Below are 16,063 nucleotides of genomic sequence, written 5' to 3'. Positions count from 1 at the left end.
GGTGAATTGTTCAATATTTATTTTACTGGCTGTAAGTTGTACCTGTTTATCCACATTTTCTCTTCTCTACATCAGTTCAAAGTTCAGAATTTATAAAGCTTGTCTGAGCTGTCAGAAAACAGGGCGTGGGGAGCTGAAATCACATTCTGCAGAGCTCAGTGAGGAGAGCCCTGAGAGCTGATTGGAGAGAAAGGACATACCCCCTCCCCTTCACACAGCACACAAGAACAGAGCTGATGCTGCCAATCACAGGCTGTGTGTTGGGAGTTCCCTCCCCTGTCACTCTTTTCCTCTTGGTGTCATAAAAACTGTCACAATTGATTCATGCTGATAGCAGAGGAACAAAGCAGTAGACAGAAATGACACTTAGTACTTTTAATTGAGACAAGTACACACTATTGAGGGATATGCTTTGTTCATATTTCATGTCTGAGGTTTGCAATCACATTAAACTGGTCACAGACAGCCAGCACTTTCATTCTCTGCTTCAAAAGATTAGATCACTATCTCTTCTGAAAATTTACCTTCAAGCAGAAATATAACTATAGTCAATAAATTCTTAATTGATTCTGAATGTTCTTTTCCAAAAAAAACCAAAACAATTGCTTGAATAGTGCATGTACTGTTTAAATCTGTTGAAATACTGGTTAAAAAAGAGGTAATGGATACATAATATATGCAGTTGTACTGTAGAGGTGGGGTAGAGGCCAGAATAACTTCTTTCTAAATATTCAGCAGTGTGCAATACTTCAAAAGAGTTGAGAATCCCTGGCATGCGGAATGGCTCGAAATTAAGGTCAAGCTACCTGTGATCATATTCTATAAAGCAAAGCACACAAGCTCAGAATAAAACACAAATGTTTCAAGCAGAAAGGCGTTGTTCCTTAGAATGTTGGTATATTTATCTGCTAATAGATATACTTTTTGTTAATACCTGCAAGAACATTTCTATATTGTGACAGTGCAAGGCCCTGCCAAGATGTAGGAATAAAGTGTTACTAAACCCACAACAGTAAAATCAGTCTGTATATGCAGTAAAGCATGTTTGATATACTCACTGTGGAACCTAAGGGGTTAATCCTCTGCACTGTGTAAAAATGCTGTTTGATCCTGTCTTCTCTGATCCTCCCCTTCTTGTACTGTCCCCAATCCATCTGCTGATTGTACAGAGCTCTAGGAGACACTCTGCACATGCTCAGTGTAGTGTGTATTGCTAGTTTTTTTTTTCTTTGGGAGGATGCATATGATCAGCACAGGGCCAATCAGCACTGTCCAGACAGAGGGTCAGGCGTTGTACAGCCTGATAGGACAATCAGAGGAGAATGAAATCTCCTCCTACAAGCTTTAACCAGTGCTCAGCTGGACACTGATAGAAGTCACAAGACTGCTCTAACTGCTGATGAGAAAAGGTATTTAGCAGTTTATATTTAGTAAAATAATTGGATTTCCATGTTATGTGTACTGTGGGGGACCAGAGAAAGTGAATGCAGGGCCCTAGGGTCTTAGTAACACTTAGTGAAGGTAGAAATCACACAGGATTCGCATTAAAGCTAATTTGAAACCCCTGAGTGTTTGTTATGAGAGGAGTAAATTGTTTCGTAACTTTTTCCCTGGGTTTGGTAGTTCCAGATCGGGGCCTGGAACGTGAAGGTTCCAAGGTGTCTTGGGTGGGAACCTTCAGCCCCGGTTTACACCGTGGACCCCGTTTGAATCACACAGGAATCGCATCGCCTTCCTTTGCAAATCACATGCCATTCTGTTAGGGTTACCACCTCATCCCTTTAAACCCAAACACATTTTAATTATACAGGTTCTGTGGCCGATTAAGGTGGTACTTAAATTCACTTAGTGCCTTATCTGCATTACATTAGCCCCAGAACCAGTGTAATTAATATGTGTTCAGGTTTAAAAGGATGAGGGGGCAACCCTACATTCTGTGCAATTTAAACAGGTGAAATTTGAGCTCATTCATTTTTGATAGCTCAAATCGCACTGCATTCACAGCAAAAAGGTGCAGGCACCTTTTTTTAAGCCACACTGGATTCAGATCACATGGGTGTTTATACCCATTCGATCCGATTCAGGCAAAAGCACTGCGTTTGTAACCTGCTTTTTTAACGGACACCTGCAGAAGATCACAGAGTACAATGCAACTGTAATGCGGTGTGAGAAAAAGCACAGGATTTGCTGCGTTTCCCACACCACATGTGTGAGAACCTAGGCTCAATCCTGTGTCTGGGTTTTGCTACAAGTCTATATCATGTGAGAGTACACAGGTGTGCAGGTTTGTTATAAACCAACCTTGAGGATAGCTCAGGGCAGTTGCTACCATTCAGAAACAGTCATTGTGTGAAGATAGTGGTGTGCTCCAGCCAGAATGGATGGTCTTCTTGGGAGACAAGACCCTATGTTGGGAGGAATAGTTGCTCACAGGACTTGAAGAGCCTGAATAGCTATGTAGGCCTGGAGAGATTGAGAAAGCGGAGATCACTAGCGAATCCACAGAGGGGGCTGGTGGGAGTTCCTGAGAAGTGTGAGAGAACCCGGGTGCTGGGGAGACCTATATGGAGGTCAGGAGTGGGCCAGTACAGCGAGGTGCTGTAACAATAAGGCTAAGTAAGTCTGACGAACCTGTGGTTTCGGAGATCAGTTCCAATAGCTGATGAAGTGTAGCCAGGTGAGTTATCATTTTTCATTGCGTATGGTTGCTGAACAGGGGTGGACTGACAACTCATGGGGCCCCCGGGCAATAGGGGATCATGGGGCCCCTGTGTCCTCACCCACACCCAAAAAAACTTATGAAAAAGCCAATGAAAGGTACCAGGAGCATCTCATGGGGCCCCCTACTGACCCTTGGCCCTTGGGCAGTGCCCGAGTGCTCGAATGGCAGTCCACCCCTGTTGCTGAAGAAGAACCCTTGCAAGGGCAACCAGTATGACCTAAACATTGTGTTGGACTTTGTGTTTCAAGCAGAGTGGTCTGCCGAGTCCTTTACTATAGTTCCTGTCAGACATGGATTCACTTAAAAATGCTCACCACTTCTGAGTCTAATTACCCAATATTATAATATTTATCAGTAAGTTGTGCTAGTGGGTCATTTTGTTTTTTGAAGAGGTCCCTGTGTAAAGGTTACTTGGCCTGTGTTTTTATGGCAACTTTACTTTTACTATGATATAATGTTTTCTGCCAAACTTAAAAGCATTGTAAAGTTGCAAAACTCTGTAAAAGCACACCCATAAGGTTAATGCAGCAGTTTGCAAGAATCTAGTGTTGCCACAGCAACCTCCTACCCCATAATAACTGTCGTAGACAAATGGTATGAATCACTGGGAGAGGCTTTCTGCCATAAGAGCAACCTTTCCAGTTCCTGAGTGTGCACTGTGTAGCATTGTTTCCACACAGATTCTAATCACTGAAAGAATAGATAGCATGAGCCAACCTGGGAATTACAAGCGTTCCCAAGAGATGACTTTAGTGCACGCGGCCCAGTTTTTGTTGTACATTGTCAATATGTTTCCTGTTTTAATAGCAAAGTCCACTCCCTGCCTATTCAGTTAATAACAATAATAATAAGTTGATGATATATTTTCTACTCAGGGAAAAAAAAACATATTTGCATATGCAAACTAAAAAGTGTCGACAATGCATTCCATCTTTACACCTAAAAAATGGTTTTCCGCGCACTCACACATTTCATTTAGATGTGTGATTTAAAAATGAACAGGCTTTTATCTTTGAATGACTTGTATGCCCTGTACGTCCTCTCTTTTGCTAGTCCAACTGTCCACTCCAAAGGCTTTCCTATGCTTGCATATCAAGGGCTTGCAACCTCAGCGGATTTATGCTTTGGCAGTAGCTAAGCCCAGTTTTTCACTTTGATCTGTGATGAGGACTTATTATTGATATGCATCCAGATGCCTAGCTGGTACCATTGGCCAGTTTCTGGTCTTTTACTAATTTGTTTGTTTGTTTGTTTGGATTATAGGAATATAGGTTAAAGAAGGAGGGTAGGGGTTAGGTGCAGATTGGTCGTTCAGAGCTCAATGCAAGAGTAGGTTGGGGAAGTTAGGTGTGGTGTAGGTGTTATAGGCCCAGAGTTAAGAGCTCGGTCTCATATCTTGAAATGAAGTCTAGACATACCAACTACACCACTATTTTTTTGTGTACAGATGACAATAACAACCAGCAAAGTCTAAAAAAGAGGGAGAAGGTAAAGTGAAATCGTGAAAAGAGGGTCATTATCTTCATGGAACAGAACATGCCACATTAAGCCTATAATGCAGCCAGGGGGGTCCGGCAAAACCGGTCAGGCGGGGTCATCTGTCTTACCAGGATCTATGATGGGCTATTCTATGGACTGATAAGTAAACATTCCTTATATACTTTGGAACAAGGGGCAACTCTTTGAATAATGGAATGGAATATGGCCACTAATCTTACACTGTTAGACCATCTGTGATCCTCAGGATGGAGTCAACAAACACATGGGAGATATATTTGTTGTTAACGCTTGCATTGCTGGCTCCCAACTAAGCAGGTGCAAACAAATTTCAAGCGGCTAATTGTGTAAGGGAGGTTCATGTTTATATGCATCTTGGCTGATATACAATCGATAAAGAGCCATTACAATGGACCACATTCAGCTATCTCCTCTTTGGTCGGCATGTCTCACGGCCATATATATTAATCCAGAACAGCTCAAACACAATTTATCCAGCAGAGTTACCAGTCGGTTGTTCTCCAATGTCCAATATACCAGCAACCATTTTGCTTTGTACCACAGTACCATGCTTTGAGTCTTATTGATTCAGCATATTTTGAATATAGTCTTAACAATGGACTGAGGGTGGGAAACATCTATCTAGCAGCTGCACATTTTTATTGAGTGGCCACATTTCCACATTTTCCATTTTTTCTTACTCTCTATGCCTGTCCCTTTCATTCTGAGAGCGCTCCGTCTAATTGATATAACATGAATATTGAGTAATGAAAAGTTATATAGATGTTATTTGGTCCAATAGATTTATGGACATGACCTTTGACTCATTAAATGGGTTTATGCATGCGTGTAATTTGTCTTGTTTCTTCTTTTTAATCAATAAAGGTCATCAGTCAATGATCTCTGTCGGCATTTAAATTAGAACATTTCACCTTGACATTTGAATTATTTGGGTTTGAGATGTTGAGCTAAAACCATTCTTTTATGCAAGGAATGTCTTTGATACAAAGGATTGTGGTTTGCACTCCTCGTTTTACATACATATGCTTATTAGAATTAAGCCTTTTTCTTTTCATTTTTAAACACGTGGATGAACAGATACAGCATTCAGTGTGGAACTTAAAAAGCCATAAATAAAACAAAATTCTAATAGGGAATATACTACTAAATAAAATACTTCTAAACTGGTCAACAAATAACATCTAAAAATACCTTAATTGTTATTGTAGCTTATTATTTTGCACTGTTGTCTCAGTTCCATTAAAAAAAAATGCAGACTTGATGGGGAAACAGAAATATGTCACTGCCATGTGTCATTGTAGCTACAGGGTAATCAGCAGCATGGTATGAAGCATGGGAGGAGTAGACAAGAGAGCAGGAGGTCTTGGGAGGAGCGGAGAGGATGGTTTGGGTGATATTTGACAAGGCAAGATTGGTGATATAACTGGAGGTGAAGTTGTGAAAGGCTTTGTATGATGTTGTTAGTATTTTGAATTTAATTCGCTGGGCAATTGGAAGCCAGAGGAGGGATTGGCAGAGAGAGGTGACAGACACTGAGTGGTTGGTAAGGTAGAGGAGTCTGGCAGCAGATTCCTCCATCCACACAAACAAGGCAGATGGAGGAATCACCCACCCCCCCAGGACGTTGTATTCTGACAGTGGGCTTTGTTCATTGAAAAAAGTTTTCCAACATGTCCCTCTGACAGAAGTCGATCAAATGATCCACTTCTGTCATGGGGAGACATAGATAATTAGGTTGAAAGAAGACACAGGTGCATCTAGTTCAATCAATAAAAACCCCCCCCAAGATTAAATAAATAGAAAACCTCGATATACATAATTCTATACCCACAGTTGATCCAGAGGAAGGCAAAAAAACATATAAAAGCATGATCCAATTTGCTCCAAGGGGGAAAATTAAATTCTTTCCTGAACCCTCAAGGCAATCAGATATTCTCTTCAGCAACAATCCCTGGTGTTATTACCTACAAATGTTAATATCCAGTTATATTTTGTGAATTTAGGAATGCATTCAGCTCTTTTTTATTTTTTAAGTCAATTTACTGAAATGGCCAGAACTAATTCTTGAGGGAGTCTATTCCAAATTTTCACAGCTCTTACGGTGAAGAAGCCTTTCCATATGTGGAGGTTAAACCTCTCTTCCTCCAGATGTAAAAAGAGTGCTTCCATGTCCATTGTGATGACTTTAAAGAGAATAACTATATGGACCACCTGTAGATTTATACATGGTGATCATATCCTCCCTTAATCTCCTCTTCTAATGAGAGAATACATTCAGTTCCTCTAATCTTTCCTCATAGCGGAGCTCCTCCATGCCTCTTATCAGTTTGTTTGCCCTTCTCTGCACTTTCTTCAAGTCCCCCCAATATCATTTTTGTAAACTGGTGCCCAAACTAAATAGCATATTCCAGATGAGGTTTACTAATGATTAGTATAGGGGCAAAATGATGCCTCTCTTTTGGAGTCTATACCTCTTAATACAAGAATGTATTTTGCTAGCTTTTGAAACTACAGCTTGGAATTGCATGTTATGAAGCGGATGTCCAGTCAAAATCTAAGGCTAAACCATTGAAGAGATCACTGGAGTATTTTTAGCCTTAGTTAGATTTTGAGTGAACTTGCAGTTTAAGTCTAGGACCTGCCAGAACACCCAAATCTTTTCTTGACTCTGCTAAAACAGCTGAATTTCAATACATCTATGACTCGCTCCCCCCCTGCTCCCCAAAAGGTGCCAAATCTTAATGGGGAGTGAGAGACCAGTCCTTAAAGCGGAACTTCCCCTTTTGGGTGGAGCTCCACTTTAACTTGTGTCACTTGGTAGTTGGATTGGTGGTGAGCGCTTGGATAGTGTTTAAAGTTTCACCAACATGTGAATGTCTTACCTGACGATTGAAAGGCTCCCAGAAAAACAGGAGAGAAGCAAATGGATTGGCCTCCTATAGAAACAAATTAAGATTTTAGGATACCTAACAAGCAAACACTTTAAATGTAAATTCAGCAATACATTTTGTGCTAAAGTTTTGGACAGTTGAAAGGTTTAGAAATACTGTGACAGGAAATAAGGGAAGTCTCTCAAGTGGAGACACAGACCAGGATAAAAACCTGGCTGGGCATCTTACACTGCCCGCTTTAAAAAAAAAAGAAAAAAAAAAAAGAAAAGAATATTTCAAATACTCGTGTCTCAGATTGGTTTTGAAAAAGAGGTGGGAGACCCTGTCCCCAACAAGGACAGGGAAGAATTGAAAACAGACATCCTGACCCTTCCCTCTTCTATCCAAAACAAAACATTTTGGCTGCAGCTCACTTTTAGGCTCCATGCACACTGGGCGTTTTAAGAACGCTGGTAGCGTTAGCTGTGTAAAGTCACTCACGTTAAAAACGCAAGTATTTCAGCATTTTTGCATTAGCATTTAGCCACAGTTGTGTTTTTTAGCGTTTTTTTTTTTTTTACCAAAATAATATTTTTTTGGCCAAAAAAAACATCCACAAATCCTGGTTTACCGTGTTGTGCAGTGTTTTTCAGAGTTAGGGCTAAAAAAACCTCACTAGTTCTGTTTTTTTTTTCCAGCCAAAAAATGCCCCTGCCAAACACCGCTGGACACAAGGTAACATGCTGGGGAGTTTATGGACTGTAGAAAAAAAAACCCGCCAAAAGCCAAAAATGGCAGCTGTAAAAACGTCCAGTGTGCATGAGGACTTAACATGTACTATTAACAAAGGAGAATAAGATAAGCTCGAAGGAGAAGCATGGGGAAGGTACACACTAGTTGTTTTCTCATCTTATAGCCATCTTTCACACCATACTGCATGCATTAGTGAGTGCATAAAGTTTTTAGCTCACTCTGTGATACGCTGAAATGTGTTTTTAACACATATTGCAATATGGTTTTTGGGACACTTTTCTTGTTCTTAAAGTGGTCCATTGTATTTTTTTTCTTTTTAGGGGGCCCCAGGTGGGTTATGTCATAATGTGCTAGTATGCACCGCATATTAGCACATTACGGCAAATTACCTGTCAAACTGTGCCGTCCAGTGGTGCGGTGATATTGATCCAATGGCCCTGGGCACTTCCATCTTTGCCAGGCTTTCCTTCCAGGTTACGTAGCTTCGGATATTTGAATGGTCAGGCTGTGATGACATCTCTCCCACACATGTGCGAGGGAGTCACATCACAGATCTGGGGCCATAAATGTTCACTGATCTGTACATGTGCAGCTCAGGATACATGACGACTGGCAGGTAGGAGGGAGCATTTATGACAGAAGAGACCGATAGGGTCAATTCTGTCATAATTACCCTGCCTGTCAGCAATTCTTTAAAAATGGAGTTTACATCCACTTTTTTTTACTGTACGCTGCAGCACATTGCTACCTAAAAATGCAGCATGTCTTCAGAGGAAATAAGCAGATGAAAGGACAGGAAATATGATAAACCAAATGAGCAGCACTTTCTCCTTTAAATGCATAAGCTGTTTAAAGTCCACCTTTTGAAAAAAAATAAATGTACCCACAAATACAGGAAAATGCTTTTTTTTTTTTTTTTTTTTTTGCATGAGCCTCCAAAGCATTGCAACTACGATCAGTGCAATGCACATGTTCATATTAACTCTTCCTGCAGCCCCAAGAATGTACCAAGGCATGGGCTTTCTGTTGCTGACCTGGAGGCCATGTCAATGGACTACAAGTGTGGTAATCACTTTGCGTTCCATTTATAAGTACAAGTCTTTCTGCCGTAGTTTATTCATTCACAGAACACCCTAAATATGGGTGTAACATGGCTTAAAATGCATACTTAGACAGTTACACACACCAGCCCTGGCACCTGGATTTACTGACAACAGAGGGGTCTTCCTACCACAGGAGCAGCTGAATCTGGGTGGGAGGTTGGCAGGTAGGTTCCTTCTTTCTTCACATACATACAAAAAGGAGTAAGGACCAAAAATGAATGCTTGGTTAAGGAATTGACTCTCTTTTAAAAAATAATAAGATGGTCTTATGGAGTCAGAGGGCAGAACTAACTCATAGTATTCCCACATGTGCTGAGTCCACGGGAGGGGCTGGCTGGAGTTGCAACAGGCCTTTCCCAAGTCTATGTATTAGCAGGAAGTTCCAGTACATCATTTGTGGCACTGCATTTACATTCTTTCTACAGTACGATTCTATGGAACAATACTGGGACAAATAGCTGTTGTCCCTGCTGTCCCCTTAAAATGTACAGTATCCACTGGTAAAGACTCTAAACAATTATATGTACTCTATTGTGAGCACAAGCCAATGTTCAGCAGCTGCGTTGTGCAGTACTGGAAACGCGTTGACTGTAGCACCTCTTAGATTGTAAGCTCCAAGGAGCAGAGTCCTGCTAACCCTCTTGTATTGAATTGTATCATTGCTGTATTGTCTCCCTTTATATTGTAAAGTGCTGAGCAAACTGTAGGTGCTATATAAATTCTGTATAATAATAAAACCTAATTTTGGACTCCAGCACTTCAGTATGGCGCTTTGATTTTCAGACTTTATTATCACTTCTATAGTCCAAGATTACCATCTTGGATGCAATGTCAGCAACCCCAGCAGATTCACAGCTGTCACTATAGTATTCCCCTTCAATCCTCTCTGGCAGCTACATACAAAGTGATGTAGAATGGTAAAAGGAAAAGTGAAGGACTTGGGCTAGTACAGAGTGTAATTAGACACAGCCAGAAAAGGAGAGGTTATGACATATAAGGGGAAGGGGGCTGTGATAGGATTCTGTCTAGAGTAGTTTAAATTTCAAAGGAACATTGTAAATGAATAAAAACATTTATTGAAAAGGGAAAAAAATACAAGTAAGCATTTCAAATATTTGATATTTCTGTAGCTTTCAGTTGAACTTTTTTAAGTTAATAGGATTTCTTTAGGCGTGTAGGTTTTACAATTGATTTCAATTAAAATAATAATAATTAAAAACAAAAAAAAAAAAAAGACAAGACAACATAACCTATAATTTCTGTAAACTTGCTGGAGATTTTAATTCCCACCAAGATGATCCCAAAGCTGACTCCTTTACAAATCACAAGAGGTTTTCTAGTATGGAGCAAATTTCTCACAATGAGATTCAATAGCATCTCCTATCTTAAAGTTACACTGTACAAAACAGCTACCAACATATTTGGGTAATTTTCTCACTTTGATGTGGCCAGTGTGCCCAAAATTCATGTACAGTGGGGATCGAAAGTTTGGGCACCCCAGCTAAAAATTTGTATTAATGTGCACGATTTGACTGCACGATCCCTCCAGAAAGATCTGGCAGACGCTGGAGTTGTGGTACACTATTCCACTATAAAGAGATACTTGTACAAATATGGTCTTCATGGAAGAGTCATCAGAAGAAAACCTCTTCTACGCCCTCACCATAAAAATCATCGCTTGAACTTTGCAAATGAACATATAGACAAGCCTGATGCATTTTGGAAACAAGTTCTGTGGACCGATGAGGTTAAAATTGAACTTTTTGGCCGGAATGAGCAAAGGTATGTTTGGAGAAGAAGGGGCACAGAATTTAATGAAAAGAAACTCTGTCCAACTGTTAAGCATGGGGTTGGATCAATCATGCTTTGGGGTTGTGTTGCAGCCAGTGGCACAGGGAACATCTCACGAGTAGAAGGAAAAATGGATTCAAAAAAAATTTCAGCAAATTTTGGATGGTAACTTGATGCCATCTGTGAAAAAGCTGAAGTTAAAGAGAGGATGGCTTCTACAAATGGATAATGATCCTAAACACACCTCGAAATCCACGGGGGATTACATCAAGAGGCGTAAACTGAAGGTTTTGCCATGGCCTTCACAATCTCCTGACCTCAATATAATTGAAAATCTATGGATAGACCTTAAAAGAGCAGTGCGTGACAGACAGCCCAGAAATCTCAAAGAACTGGAAGACTTTTGTAAGGAAGAATGGGCAAAGATACCTCAAACAAGAATTGAAAGACTCTTGGCTGGCTACAAAAAGCGTTTACAAGCTGTGATACTTGCCAAAGGGGACAGTACAAGATATTAACTCTGCAGGGTGCCCAAACTTTTGCAGATGCCATTTTTTTGTTTTCTGTTATTTTGAAAGTGTAAATGATGGAAATAAAATCTAACTTTTGTTGACATATTATAAGAATGTCTAATCTGTAATTTGATGCCTTTTGGAGATTTTTCCATCTTTCCTTGGCTTCTTTATGCACATTAATACAAATTTTTAGCTGGGGTGCCCAAACTTTCAATCCCCACTGTACCTGTCTAGAACCTGTACTTGAATTTTACGCACACTACTCCACTTTTAGAATGCCTGCAAGACATAATAAGCTCCACTTTTGTAAGATACAAACTGTGGGTATTTTATTTTGAACTTGAAGCAAGCGTTGTGCCACATTTAACATGTGGCGCATTTTAGAACTATCTGAATATTGCATACGGGTCACAGTCAGAACCAAAAGTGTTGCAGATGCTTCATGAATTTGGTGCAACACATTGACAAGAGGGATCAACGCCAGAAAAGTGGTGTGGCAGCTTTACGGAATTCCCCTCTGCTTGTTTTATAGTGGTTTTCATGCGATATTATTAGTTTGTTCTATTGTTCCTGAATCTTAAAGCCAAGAATGTTGGAGTGCTCTGGCAGCCTCGAAGATATGTTTTAAGCATGCAGCTGATTCCTATAAGACAGAACCCTCACCAGCTCTTTCCCTTTTCTGCTTTCCCGGTTAGTGTAGAATCGGAACCCATCCGAGCCAAACCCTTTCAGGAGAACCATACGGGTAGAGGGTTTCCCATCCCTACACAGGAAAACATGGGGAAAGGTGAGGTGCAAGAAGGTAAAGAAAAGGTGCAAAAAAGTAAAGGACAAAGTAAAAGGTATAGTAAGGAGATATGTACTTAGAAGACCCAGAGAAATGAAACCAGTACCTTGTTGCGGTGGCCAGACACATGGCATTTGGTTCTACTATGGCTGGGCATTCTAAAACTTCCTGGAACCAAGCACTGAACTGAGCAATTGGATCAAGAGAGGTTAAGTGAGTTTCTTCAAAAGCCTAATAAAAAAATAAATAAATAAATAATATGAGAAATGAGGCAAAACTTAAATTCAATCATTTTCACTTAAATTGAATTCCAGATAAACAGCTAAAACAGAATTGAAATACATATATATGGCAGTTATCTTACCTGCATTTCCATCCCTCCTGGTAGTGAGAGTTACACAGTTTTACCGCACAGCCAGCATTATAAGCTGACTTTTCTCTGCTGCAGTTAAGCAACATCAATTCCCTACCCCAAGCCTGTGACTGAACAATGCAGGAGAAGCAACTGATAAGGTCAATATAATTGCATATGTATGTTAAACACACACTTTTGCTGATAAAAATTGTCTTCCAAAGAAAAATAAGACTTTTTTTTTTTTTTAACTTACCATAAAATCTGGTGGTCCATTGAGGAACACTAGAATTTCTATCACAGTCTGGTTATACTTCCACCTACAGAAGGTTGGGACACTGGCAAACAGAAAAAGTTTTAAGCCAGCTTCCATATAAAGCATCCTCCACCAAGCATACCTTGGTTTTGTGAGAAAGTAGGGATGCACCAATACTGAGTATTTTCACGAGTACTGATACGCTCTGTGCACAAATGACCTACAGTTATGGGAAGAGCATAAATGTATATTTTTTTAAAATCAGATTAGTTTAGATTTATGGAATAGTATTTGTGGACTGCAGAGTTTTTTATAAAGTTGATCTATCCTTTAAATCTGTTAAAATACATCCCAAGTTCATCAAAACAAAAAGGTGTGCTCTGTTTTTCCAAAACGGTTACAGCCTGAGTAGAAAAGTATGTCCCCTGCCAGCAGCTGCAGAGTGGAACCCTTGTTCTTTGTGTGGAAGAGTGCTGAAGTCTGATACACCACCTACAAAATCATACCTATACCTCCCCAAATAACAAAGTCCATGCTTCCTGCTAATTGGAAAGATCAGGTTCAGACTCAGCATGGGTTGTGTCAGATCTCCACAGAGATTGCTGCTTTTGAATGGAGAAGGGTACCCTTTAGAAAAGCCAGTGTCCTGCCAGCATACTTCACTCAGGCTGTGGCTGCTTTTCAAAGAAAACAAACAATCTCTTAGACTCTGTACACCGTTTGTACTGATACACCTTTAATGTGTTTAGCCAATTTAAACAGATGGGATCAATGGGCTTTAAACTCACAGTTATTTAAAACAATGAACTCTCTATGTAGTAGATATCATACCTCAACAGCAGTTAAAAGGGAAGTATGGGAATTTTTTTTCTTTTCTTTTATAATTTATACTTACCTAGACAGATGCAGCATCAATCTGATTCTAAATTTGTCCCCCGTCGGCTCTAAGGGTGAGAACGAAGTGATCAAACACCACTGATTGCTCAATTCTCCCTACCGTGCTCAAAGAGCAGTGACCAGTCACCAATATCTACTCTGCCCCCCACATGCTCACTGGAGCGCTGGGCTGTGAAGGGGAGAGAGTGGCTAGCTCAGTGCAGAGCGCTAAGAGGCCGAGCCAGCTGCCGGTCAAGGGATCTGGGTGGATCCGGTCTTTAAAGTTGAAATCTTTCCACAGCCTGGACCAGCTGAGTGATGTCAGCAGACTTAACCTGCTGTCGGCTGAAAACAGGTCACAGGAGTGAGTTTGAGCATTCGTTCATTTCAAAAGGCCAGAAAAAAAGAATATTTTGGCCAATGAAATGATGGAATACCCAAACGCTTGACTCACCTGAACGTGCCTAAATGCATTTGAAAAACGGAGCTTAAGGCCTCTTGCACACTGCACATTTCTTTGGCTGCTTTGTGGCGCTTTTTATTTTCTGCCTGTAAAGGCCCCTGCATGTTAGCCTCTGCGTCCATGCATATATAGGCTTTTAGAGGAGTTTAGAGGCAGGAAAAAAACCACTGCCAGTGCGTCCAAGAGCAGCAGCGTTTTAGCAGAAAAAAAACGTTTGACGCCTGTAAACATGCCTAAGTATTAATTTCAATGGTCAGAAATAAGTTATTATTAAGGTCAATGAAATGAAATAACACCCAAGTATTTGACACGCCTAAATGTATTACACACTTTTACAAATGTCAGGTGTTTTTTCTGCCAAAACAATGCTGCTCGGAAGAATGGCTTCTAGGAGAGTTAGCAAACTGTCCTGTGTGCATGAGGACTTAGGTGCATTTTTAGCTCTGCTTTTCTCCTGCCAGAAGAAAGGCGTTCACAAAAGGTCAGTGTGCATGAGTCCTAAGAGACAAAGGGCTCAATTCACTAAAGATTATCGCATGCGCAAGTCAGTAACATGACCACATATCACATACTGAAAATGTAATTTCACTATTGCTAGTATGCAGTTGTCACGGAGTGCCCGTGCCTTCCACACCCCCCTTTGCCTGTCTCTCTGCCTGTCCCTTCACCCCTCCCTCCCCCCTTGCGGATTCCTCCTGTCCTACCAGCCTACATCAAAGGGCTGTGCAGGACGGGAGGAACGCCCCCCTGTGGTGCGGTTAGCACCTTTCCGGCCAAGGTGTCTCCACGCGCCACCTGCGGGCAAGGTGTGGGCGCGAGGCTCCCTCAGCGCGGCCCAAGTGAGGGGGGGGGCGTGCCTCGTTGCCCCGGCAACCTGACGCTGGGTCAGCTGTTACTGGGGCAACCCGGAAGCTTTTAAAAGGCCGGCGCGAGACCAGTCTCTCTCTCCCTCCCTCCTGTGCTGTCCTCCTGGAAGCTGCTCCGTTGGGAGGTTCGGGTGGGGACCGGGCCTCCGCAGCCATCCCCGCTGAGCACTCTGCATGAGACTCCCCCAAAGGTCAGAACCATCCCAGGCACAGACCCTGCCGAGCCCCTGCAAGCCTGCTGTGTCCCTACCTGCTGAAGCCCGCTGTGCCCCTATCGGCGGATCGCTGGGTCCCTGGGAAGCTGCCCCTGTCTGCTGACTGCTGGGCCCCTGGGGAGCCGCCTTGTCTGCTGATCGTTGAGCCCCTGGGGAGCAGTCCTGTCTGTTGATCGCTGGAGACCTGGGAAGCCGCCCTGTCTGCTGATTGTTGGGCACCAAGGAAGCCATCCTGTCTGCTGATTGCTGGGCCCCTGGAGAGCCACCCTGTCTGCTGATCGTTGAGCCCCTGGGGAGCCGTCCTGTCTGCTGATCGTTGAGCCCCTGGGGAGCCGTCCTGTCTGATCGCTGGGGCCCTGAGAAACCGCCCTGTCTGCTGATTGCTGGGGCCCTGGGAAACCGCCCTGTCTGCTGATCGTTGGGCACCTAGGAAGCCATCCTGTCTGCTGATTGCTGGGCCCCTGGGAAGCCATCCTGTCTGCTGATTGCTGGGCCCCTGGGAAGCCGCCCTGTCTGCTGATCGCTGGGCCCCTGGGAAGCCGCCCTGTCTGCCGATCGCTGGGGCCCTGGGAAGCCGTTCTGTCTGCCGATCGTTGGGGCCCTGGGAAGCCACCCTGTCTGCCGATTGCTGGATCCCTGGGAAGCCGCCCTGTCTGCTGATCGCTGGGTCCCTGGGAAGCCGCCCTTTCTGCTGACCGCTTTGTCCCTGGAAGCTGCCGCTGCTGAGCGTCTGCAAGTCGCCTACCCCCCCCGGAAGCCGCCTGCTGCTGAGCATCTGCAAGACGCCTATCGTGAGTGTCCCTAGAAGCCAAGAACTGCCCCTATTGTGTGCGCAGACCACCCTTGTCCTGAATTGTCCCTATTGTGTGCACAGACTACCCTTGTCCTGAACTGTCCCTAGTGTGCACTCAGACCACCCTTGTCCTGAACTGTCCCTAGTGTGCGCTCAGACCACCCGTGTCATGAACTGTCCTAA

The 16,063-nt window shown here is 42.6% G+C and overlaps 1 protein-coding gene across 2 annotated transcripts in view; it reads right to left on the bottom strand.

Annotated features, from left to right (window-relative positions):
* The window catches only part of PNPO (pyridoxamine 5'-phosphate oxidase), a 78,229-nt gene that overhangs the window by 8,357 nt on the left and 53,809 nt on the right, over window positions 1–16,063 (bottom strand). For both annotated transcript variants that reach the window (XM_089674334.1, XM_089674335.1), the window contains 3 exons: window positions 12,166–12,290; window positions 11,936–12,035; window positions 7,123–7,176 (listed from right to left, as the gene is read on the bottom strand). In XM_089674334.1, coding sequence (XP_089530460.1) covers window positions 7,123–7,176; window positions 11,936–12,035; window positions 12,166–12,290 — 279 coding nt within the window. The remainder of the gene's footprint in view (window positions 1–7,122; window positions 7,177–11,935; window positions 12,036–12,165; window positions 12,291–16,063) is intronic.

Source organism: Staurois parvus, unplaced genomic scaffold (assembly GCF_062004578.1).
Source record: "Staurois parvus isolate SC_StPar_1 unplaced genomic scaffold, SC_StPar_1.0 ptg000151l, whole genome shotgun sequence".
In the NCBI taxonomy this organism is placed as follows: Eukaryota; Metazoa; Chordata; class Amphibia; order Anura; family Ranidae; genus Staurois; species Staurois parvus.
The sequence above is the reverse complement of the archived record's forward strand: the minus strand, read 5'-3'. Positions and strand labels throughout refer to the sequence as shown.